The 10,698-nt window shown below is 31.0% G+C and overlaps 1 protein-coding gene across 1 annotated transcript; it reads right to left on the reverse strand.

The window, feature by feature from the left end:
- Positions 1–1,980: 1,980 nt before the first annotated feature.
- Positions 1,981–2,940, reverse strand: LOC109007784. Its single transcript, XM_018987631.2, has 2 exons — positions 2,816–2,940; positions 1,981–2,708 (listed from the first exon to the last, which is right to left on the reverse strand). Exons 1-2 carry the CDS (start codon positions 2,870–2,872, stop codon positions 2,121–2,123), a joined length of 645 nt encoding a protein of 214 aa, XP_018843176.1. The 5' UTR covers positions 2,873–2,940; the 3' UTR covers positions 1,981–2,120.
- Between the last annotated feature and the right edge of the window lie 7,758 nt (positions 2,941–10,698).

Consider the following 10,698-nt stretch of genomic DNA (forward strand, 5'->3'; position numbering starts at 1 on the left):
TTATATTTGGGACTTTATTCCTCTTGAAGACATAATATGATCCCGGGATCTCTGATAGATAGTCACTACTTTTCTAAGAATATTAATGAGTTGATGCAACTAGTATAGTTTTATGCATATAATACGTAACTCAAAAAGATTCAGAAGTAATTTATTTGTAGTTGACAAGTAGTTTCCACTTTTCACTATAAATAAAAAAATAAAAAAGAAGAATAAATGTAATTTTTGTAAATTGGCGGTCATATCATAAGAGAAGGGAGAGGTTTGGATTCAAAACTTATCTCAATTTATCTCAACTCATCATTATAATTTTTTTAAAGTTTTACATAAAATATAATAAATAATTCAACTTTTTTAAATTCTAAAATAACTTTTCTAAATTTTCATATAAAATATAATAAGTGATTCAATTTTTATTTTACTATTAACAAATTATCTCAAATCATCTATGAATCTCAAACTCCTTTTATGATTAACTCTAATTTTTCCTGAGAAGAAGTTGTAGATTGAACTGGGTTGGGCCGGGACTGGTTTTTTCATTTTTTAAATCAAACAGGTTTCTACGACCCAAAACCTAGGCCAATTTGCATGGCTGTGTCTTGTACTTGTTGGGTCATTAAGAGTGTTTGGTTTACCTTTCGTAAAGACAGAGAAGCAAACCCCATGTTAGTTCAGGCAGTAGGCAGCAAAAGCTGTACTAATTGCAATTAGAATCCTTCAAAACAGCGTGCTATATATGTGCAGGCCCTGTTGGGTACAGGCTGTTTTGAAAGGATAACACAAGGCAATAATGGCATGCACTGATGTCCCACGACTCATCAATGTTGATTGCTGAGTGCCTCCCAACTCTCCCTTCTGATGTTTTGTTTGAGTTGGTGGAAGTGGAACCCAAAGAACACAAACAAAAAAGTATATTCCCCAATCTAAATCCGATAATTAAGCTGTTGATGACCTTATGATCTCTTGGTATTTGTCTCTTCTTTCATTTAGGATGTCTAAAAGTCGATAACTAAGCTGTCAATGTGACCTTACAATCTGTTGATAATTGTCTCATCTTTTATGAAGGATACGCCTCGTTTGGTTACGCAATTCAGACAAGATGATATAAGATGTTTTGTTGAAAATTAAATAAAATATTGTTACAATATAATTTTTTTAATATAATTTTTGTTTTGAGATTTGAAAAAATTGAATTATTTATTATATCTTGTATGAGAATTTGGAAAAGTTCTAATGATTCTATGAGATGAGATAATTTAGTCTTGTGTAACCAAACAAAAAGTCTGAGTGCCAATATCCCAACCCTCTTACAAAGACTCGCGGCCAGTTAAGCATAGGCTTCTTGCTTGCTTAATAAGGGGTTAGGTTCTAATCATGATTTGAATTGATTGGAAAAAAAAACACACACACACAAAACAAAACATTGCAGAGTGGGCACATAACCACACATTGGATCTGTTTTGATCTCCTTCAATATATAGAACCCTAACTGCATCAATGATCTGGTCAAGTTAGAAGATGAATGGAAGCTGTAGTTATGGCTAAAATCAACCAGATGCATAGAAGTGACATTTAACAAAGTTTAGACTTAAAAGCTATGATGGATATTGGCCCTAAATTATAAATTTACATGAAATCACCTCCCCAGTTGAAAATGGTGTGTATATTATATCCCATTGCCACTAGAGCCCCCATGCAATTTTGAGAGTGCCAGGTGATTGGAAATACTTTGAAAAACAAAATTTTGATTATGTATATTCTGTACACCTGAACAACTATCATCGGTTTTTTTAATTGCACTTTAAACTAATAGCTTGCATAAAGCTTTCCACAGATTTGTCCAAAAGATAATTCTTTGCTTAGATGACTTGAAATCGATTGCGGCAATCAAGTGTTTGTGGTGACTACTTGAAAGAGGAAAGGATACCAAGAGTTCAGAAGAGTATTACATTTATATAATTTGATATTTACATTGGGGATTTCAGAGCTTTTTAAGAACAGGCTCCTAATGCACTGTAATACAACTAAATTTATGCTCCATTAGTTCTGGTGGGAAGAAAATGGAGGCAATGAGTCTTCTCCTATGCCAACCAAATCAAGGGAGCAAAGAAACAGAAGCTTTAAGCTCCTTGTGGAAATCTAACTCTGAAAACGTGCTCTTCACCTGTGAATTTATCAACCTTAACAACCCAGTGACTCTTCCCAATTCCACAGCCACTGACGGCACTTTTGGCATTTGCAGCAATTCTGGTCAGCAGCAACCCTTCTCCAATGGGCAACAACTGAGTTCTTGATCCCCCAGACCACCAAGACTCCTTGCAGAATGCATTATATCCCACAACCACCACATCCCTTTGCTTCCTTACCACTTGCAATGCCTTGAGAATTCCTCCATGATTCTCAAGATTGCAGTCAAGAAGCACAAAATCTGCATCCCTATATTGGGTTAAGACTAGCTTTTGAGCTTCCCCTATAACGAATTCAACATGACATGCATCAAGGCCTAGGACTTCCTGGGACAGATGCAGCTCTTGAAGCCCACGAAGGATGCAAACTACACGGCCACCAGTTGGGTGAGCAGCGGCGACCAAGGCTAGCGTGGTGGAGTCCGCAGCACCAGCACAGGCCACAACCATCAGCTGTGCGTTGTTGCCTGCTGCTAGCGCTGAAATAAACTCAGCTACGTCTGGTTCCTTAGCCTTTTGCCCCTACATTAAGATCACCAGAATCCAAGTGAGCCAAGATTCAAAGCCAAGAAGCATAATTCCCATTGTGTTGTGCAGGAAAAATAAAAAAGGCAAATCATAATACTCACCATTTTCAAAGTTGTGAGATAAGCTTTCGTGGCATTCTCAGCAGACCAGGAAGACATTTTATTCCCTCTGATATTTCCAATCTTTTGCTATATCTTTTAAAGAGAAGCTGAGGTGCTTCAAGTTTCGAATGATGGGTGAGTTGGCCTAGCTAGTGTGCTGGATACATTATATAGGAGAGGATTTGAAAAGGAGGTGGTTTGGTCAACCAAGTAACTACCGGTACTTTAGATGGTTTTGCCCCAGAAACTCTACTGTTTGAAGGGGGAGCTTGATAATAATTGAACAAGTTTTAAAATTGAACTTGAATTGCGAACCCCTGCTCTACATCATTGCCCATGTATAATATATCTATTAAGTACTGGCTGTCATGTCCAATGTCGTAGGGACAATATTAGTTTCAAAACAATATTAAAAAAAAAAACAAAAAACAAAACAAAACCTCTGCAGCAATATGTCAATTTTATAAATTTTGATTGTTTCTTAGAGACAAACCAAGCAAATCCTACTAAGCCAGCTCAGGGAGCAGTCCAACAAAGCTTTTCAATAATTAAGTATTTAAATCTATATACAGATTTAATTCTAGGTTTGTGCAAAACCATGTGCATGTTGTACAGGACGTCCTATCTTGTGAACGGGCTTCCTAGCTAGCAACCTTAAAGATAAATAAATTAGAAGAAAATATAAATCGCACTCTACTGTGCATAACAGCCGCTGCACACTAAGTGTATTGGGTGAAAAAATAAAAAATAAAAAAAACTACAGCACGGATGTGCTGCGGCTATGAGCTAATGCTCAGAAGAACTCATAAATTAGAATGGAATCATGCATTATTAATCATGTAGTATTTTGCCTGTTGGCTTTCCACGTACGGATGATAATGAACAGCAATATTGTACTCCATGTGGCATTTGTGATGTCCCCTTTGGAATAATTATTTACTTTTTCACATTAAAATATTAAAAAAAAAAAAGAGAGAGATGGCTTGCTGCTTGAGATTCTCGAATGCAGTATCCTGTGTAAGAGTTTTATTTAAATTCTACGTCTAATTATAGTGGGATATAAAATCTCTAAATTTCTTGATGGTCAGAAGTTTATAAATAGTACTGAGAGGTTAAGAGTTTTCACCTATAATATCATTGTGTCGTTAGCTATCGGGAGATATTTGTGAGGCTAAGTTGCTAGGGTGATCATTCTCTCATAGCCAGATCAGATTCTTTATCAAATTGTATTAGAGGGATGTATATTTTTTAACTGTTATTATTGTATTATCGTAGATTATAGAAAATAAAAAAAATCTAATTATTAATGTTCATGATAAAATATTTAACACCCGCCTCCTCCTTTTCAACGGCTGATTTCATCTGCAAACAGCTCTTGCACGCACGAAATAGTTCTTTTTTTCTGATCAATTTAAATTTTTTAGACAAATGTTGATTTATCGAGCCATCAATTAAATTGATTACTGCAACAAATTAACAAAATGGATGTTGGAGTTGCATTGCTGCAAAGGGTTTATCGATCTTTTGATCCTACACATGAATGGTTATTGGTTATATGTATTCGGGATAACTTAATCTTTGGATCGAATCTCATGAGCTAAGAATCCCCATGCATGCAACGTACTACACCAGCTAGCTTTATGACAAAGGCCAAGATAGTAGTAATCCTATTTTCATTTTCCTTGCTGGGATAGGGATACATAAAATAAAGATATCTGAGTAGTTTGTCGATGATGCTAAATTTATTGTCCATCGACAAGGATGCACATGAACGTACGTACATACTTCCTGTAATAATTAAATGCTGCATTTTATATTAATTGCATGTATTGTAGCAAGCTTCTTTTTTTTTTTTTTCTCTTGAATACCTTTCCCACATGATTAAATATAAATTAAATAGTTAATTTCAACGAGTATATGTGTGTGTATACAAAATTCTTGATCTTTTTCCACACGATTCAATCAGCCCCTTTAAAAAAAACAAAAAAAAAAACAAAAGAGAAGTTTAATTATGATTAGCTGGCTATGTAACGAGAGGTGATGTTTTTGCCCCCCCACAAGGCAAACAGAGATCTAGATCCGATCGAGACACTTCCCCAGCAAAGACATCGATAATAAGAAGGAACCAGACGTATAATTAACTATATATATTTATATATTCGGTCTGTACGTACTGGTCTCTACTCCATTATAAGATGTCGACCCACTTGTCTGATTTTGCCGGAGGCAGGATATATGATTCGTGAATATTCATTTCATTACAGGAAAATTATTTATTTACGATTAGTTAATTTTAATAAAATGACTATTTGTAACTAAAATTAATTATAAATAATCTTTTAATTATAATAAATTAGTCACAAAAGTTCATTTTTCTTGTAGTATTCTGATGATGATCGACGTCGAGACCAATTAGCTGTTGGATTTTCTTGATTCTTCTTCACTTCTCCTGAATTTTTATTTTCTTTTCAATTGATCAGTTGCATTTGGATTCCAAGAATCTGAAAGAAAATGAAGGGAAGGTGATGAGAAAATATGGGGGGTTGTATAAAATAAACAAGTACGTAGTGGGTCTGAAGATTCGACTTGTTGGGTTATGCATGTTCTTTGAAGGAACATGGCTGCATCAGCATGGGTCGACATGATACGCAATACGCTATAAAATATACATTCATATGGTACCTGTTTTTTGTAATTTTTTTTTCGTGGATAAATTGATCATATTATTAAACAAATATTTGCATATGTCCGTTCATTTTGCACTTTTGGAGATCTATCTATATGCAATATTGGCTAGATACGTGCTACTGCACATGCACGTTTATCGCGCACTTCGAAGTATTGTCTTGTACCAATAATATTTTAAGAAAATTATATACACCATACTTTTATTATATTTATATTTTATTATGTAAGATGTGTCACATTTATCACTATTGAATGATACTTTATATTCTATAATGATAAATGCATCATATATATATATAGTGGGATGAAAATTTATAGAATAGAAATGTGGTATATTGCATTAGTACTCATTTCGATCTCCTTTCATAACAGAAAAGTTATAAGCATGAACCCCTAGTCTTTAGATCATAACACTACCATGAGAAAGCTATGAAAAGTAATAAACTCGTGGTCCAACCTCCACCAATCAAAAATATTGTTGTTATGATATTTTATACTGATTGATCAGTATAAGTGGTGTATGGAATTTTGCATTATCTATTAGTTAGATAGAAGCTATTCCTTTTATAATATGATTTCAATAAAACTCCAATTATACGAATTACTCATCATTTTGGAGTATAAATCCAGATCACGTGACTTGTCTTTTTTGGAACGTTACAAATGGTATAAAGCCAAATTAGACGTAATGCCGAACTTGAGTTATGCCACCTGCGATGAAATTGTTACAAAAGTTTAAATTAGTTGGTGTAATTGAGGAAGATAAAAGAGTAATGCTACATACAGTCGTAAAATGCATAAACGTCGTACAGTCGCTTTGAAAAAGAGTGGGATCTATTATTAAAAAATTAATTTATTTTCATGTGGGTTTCATATTTATTCACTTTTTTAAAAGCGACTACACGACGTTTACACACTCATGACTACAAGTATTTTCTCAAACTTTAATAACCTACTTTAGAGTACTAGATTTGGTTTATTGTTAGTAAAGCCTATACGAGACAAGATCACATGCATATATACACGTACAACACAATTCTGGTGCTTGTCAAAATCTTGGTCTAATAGGCTTTGTTTAAAATCAGAGATCTACGCATTTATATTCCTAACGGAAAATGATGATATGCAACGCTTTTTACAATCTTTTATATAACCAGTGGCGAAACAGGAACTTTTACGAGGGGGCCAAATCACGTTTATATAAAATAAAAAGAAACTACAAAATTATAAAAATATAACTATATATAAAATTAGATCTTAATAATTTACTATATATACATAGAAATAAAATTCTAAAAAATACAACTTAATATAAGTTTTAAATTTCTGACGATAATGTTTCATGGAATAATATTAATCCATTATTATTTTTGTAATGAAATATTTAGAATTTATTTTCTTTATAAAAATTATCAAGTGATATTTTAGAAGGTCATTTTTCATTTTAGTATCTAAGTTAGTTTATCAAGTTTCATGCAAAATCTATATATTTTCGTTTCACAGTAAACATATAATGTTATAATTGAGATCTTAAATATATATTTTTTACTCAATAAAGTCTAGAGGATAAAACCACTCAACTATTTTTCATATAAATCATCAATCTTAAATGATTTTTCTTATATTTTCACTTTGGATCCCATATTAAGAAGTCTAATATTGTATAACATAAAATATTTGAGATCCATATTAATAAGTTTATTATTTTTTCTAGACTTAGTTTTAATTTAATTTTGGTGAGGCCACATCCTTGAAAATAAATAATATATATAAATTATATGAAATTTCAGAACTATAGGAAAAAAATTGTAGAAAGACATTTTTAGATATATTAAAATTTTAAAAGATTTTAGAAAACATATGGGGATTATAAATTTTTTTAGGGGGGTCATTTGCTATATTTATAAAATTATAAATAAAATATAAGGTATATTTTGAATTTTTTAAATGAAGAATATTTTTATAAAATAACTTATAAAAATAATATGATTTTACATAAATACCTTCATTCCAAACATGATTGTATCGTTACTCTCGTGAAAATGTTCTTTATTTAAGGTAGAGTAGTTAAAAATTATAAAGTAATTGTGTCTACCTCGTTACTCGAATATAAATATGAAGCAAAACTAAAAGCGTAGGTCCAACGTCACAAACCAGACCCTCGTTTGGTTAAGTTGAGACCAGGCACAAGACGTTGTTTGCAGAGGAAGCACAGTTCAAGGCCTCCATAAGGCAACAAGTTGGGCCTGTTGATTACTCTCTCAAGCCCAATATTTGGAATCCATGTACCAATGTTTGAGGGAAGCTCAAATCTTTCTGGACTTGTAGCAATGAAGTTTACCCCCAGGAGTTTTGATTTATTAGTATAACTTCATGACGCAGCCCTATGCAGTTGAGTTGAGTGGAGTTGCATGCCCAAATCGCCTGGTAAAAGCCTATTTATCTACTTCTGGTGTTGTTTGTTTAAAGGATAATGCTAGGATAACTCTTAAATATGTTTTTAGAAATGGTAATTGTAGTCGTGAATATATAAGTGCCGTATAATCATTTTAAAAAAAGTAAATAAATATGAAATTTACATAAAAAATAATAATTTTTTAATAGTAAATCTTATTTTTTTTAAAAACGACTGTACGGCTCTTGTACACTCCAAGACTATATGTAGCATTACTCATATGTCCTCTAGTGTATGTAAATGTAATTTTTATTTTATTTTATTTTTTTCATTTTTATTTTAATTTTTAAATATTTTTTAAACATCTTTAAATATTTTTAAAAAAATTTAAAAAAAATACACAAATTCACTAGTAGCACTTCTTTAACCATTAAAAAAAAAAAAAAAAATACAAGATGGGGCATATTTAGTGGGCACATTTGAAAGTTATCCAAGCATTTTCCTTGTTCAAAAGAGTTTTTTTCTTTTAAGCAAATAGAAAGAGAAAAATTAACAAAGAGAGATTACAAAAATTGGAGTTTTTTATTATTATTATTATTAATAATAATTTTTTTTTATAAATAAAAAAACAGAGTTGAAATAGAAATGTTATTCCAAGACTTTCATACCACACACCATTTATATGGTATTATTTAATATGTAAGATTTAGATTTTAAAATTTATCTTCTAAATCAAATTATGCCATGTAGATTATGTATAGTGTAAAGTTCTTAGAATAGAATTATTCTTATCAAAATGGAAACCTATATTTTATTTGTAATGTAGTGCAAAGCATGTGGCGTTTTGATCATATCATCTCATCATCTTTAACTTATACAATAATCAAAATACCACATTTTTTTTCCTTGCATGAATCGATATTATATGTTTAATGTAAAATGGTGGAGATAATATAGTATCGAGAGATACCTAAAATTTTAGAAAAATCTATCAAAAGAATCTGTCAAAACTTTGCCACCTTCAAATGAAACAATCATTTCCCACAAGAACGTTAACATTTTTTTTGCTTTTTTGGTAACTTACCTTCGGTTTTGGTCGGAAAGAAGGCTATGGGTTTGCTAGCTATAAGTGGCAAAAAACCCTACTAAGCTACCAAAAAGCAGCCCTAATAAGCCAAATAAACCCTAACAAAGGTCAAGATGATAAGAGAAATGATTTGTATAAATTTTAATAGATAAATCTCGCGTAAGTCCTTTATAAAAAAATATACATTATAATAAAAAAGTGTTAAAAAAAAACTCTTTTATAATAAGACTTAGATTTTTATAAAAGATATGTATAAAATTATATTTAACTTTACTAGTATAAAAAGTAGAGTGACAGACAATTGAAGGTAATTTTGTCTGCTTGAGAATGGATAACAATAATATGTTTAGTTGACCCTCCATCTTGGAGCCATACAAGAAGTAATTATGGGTACTGAGGAATACAAGAAAGGTATAATTGCATTTGTAATGATCATTAATGATGGTTTATGGATGTGATTTTTGGAGATTTGATGGAGCACTATCATTTTCCTTTATTTTCGAGGTTTAATTTCTACTTGAAAGATGGAGATTTATTTATAATCAGAGTAATGTCATAAAATATGTAAATATTATGTAGTCGTTTTAAAAAAGAGAGATCTACTATTAAAAAATTAATTTCTTTTTATGTAAGTCTCATATTTACTCACTTTTTTTAAAGTGACTGTACGAAACTTGCACACTCATAAATGTAAGTATCATTTTTCTTTTATTAAATATATGGAGAGCTCCATTTGAGTTTTATTGAACACATCCATAATAATAATTTTAAAAACCGGACTTTTAATTTTATTATAATATTAATATCTTATGATGTTAAAAAAGAAGAGAAAAAGATATATAGTAGCTTTTTTCTTTTAAATCGTAGAAAGAAAAGAGTCAACTTTGAGAAACTTTGCAGGTTGGTGCTAACTCTTTGTTCAGACATCACATTTCAATTAATTTTATATTCAAAGTCATCTTTTGTGGGCAGATTATTTTTTAAATTATTTTGGGGTAAAATAAAAAATAAAAAAATTATACTCTCCAACTAACACAAACTTGCATAGTCAATTTAAGAAAGAATTTTATCCACCATCATTTTAATCATTATTTCTTTATATAATGAATGAATAATAAATAATTTTTCAATCATTTAATGCTAAAGATGGTGAAAGGATAATGGCAAAATTGACAGTATATGACATTTCTCCCAACTTAAAATGACACTTTTCGTCCAAATTCTGATTGTCAAGGAAAAATTAGGTGCTATAATACAATTTTAATCGTTGAATTTTAATGAAAGAGGTTAGATGATAGTCGTTAAAAGAGTGCAATGTGTCAATTTTGATACTTTAGTGTGCAAAATGTAAAACGCTTATTAGTTGAAGAGTGAAAAGTATATTTTTACTTTTTGAAGTACAAATACAAATATAAGACTAAATTGTCATTTGGAGTCACACTCTCTGATAAAAAATCAGCGATTTAACCAGTTTTATGTATGAAAATTTTTTAACATGCGGTGCACGAGATCGGGATTTACTTTGTAGAGGTGGATCCAAAGAGCTCTGCTTTGGAGAGATTCTCCGACATTTAAAAAAAAAAAATGACGACTAAAATTGTTTATCTTCACAAAAATAAATAGCAGACTCCATTTTAAAGTGGGAGGGAAAAACAAGCAAATGATAATTATTTTATACCTTATTTACCTAACAAATATTTTACACTTAATACT

Source organism: Juglans regia, chromosome 10, assembly GCF_001411555.2.
Source record: "Juglans regia cultivar Chandler chromosome 10, Walnut 2.0, whole genome shotgun sequence".
Classification (NCBI taxonomy): Eukaryota; Viridiplantae; Streptophyta; class Magnoliopsida; order Fagales; family Juglandaceae; genus Juglans; species Juglans regia.

Excerpts from the sequence above, each read along its gene's own strand:
- LOC109007784 (XM_018987631.2), bottom strand. The coding sequence starts at position 2,872 with ATGTCTTCCTGGTCTGCTGAGAATGCCACGAAAGCTTATCTCACAACT. Across the intron at positions 2,709-2,815 it reads ATCTCACAACTTTGAAAATG|GGGCAAAAGGCTAAGGAACC; the intron begins GTGAGTATTATG and ends ATCTTAATGTAG.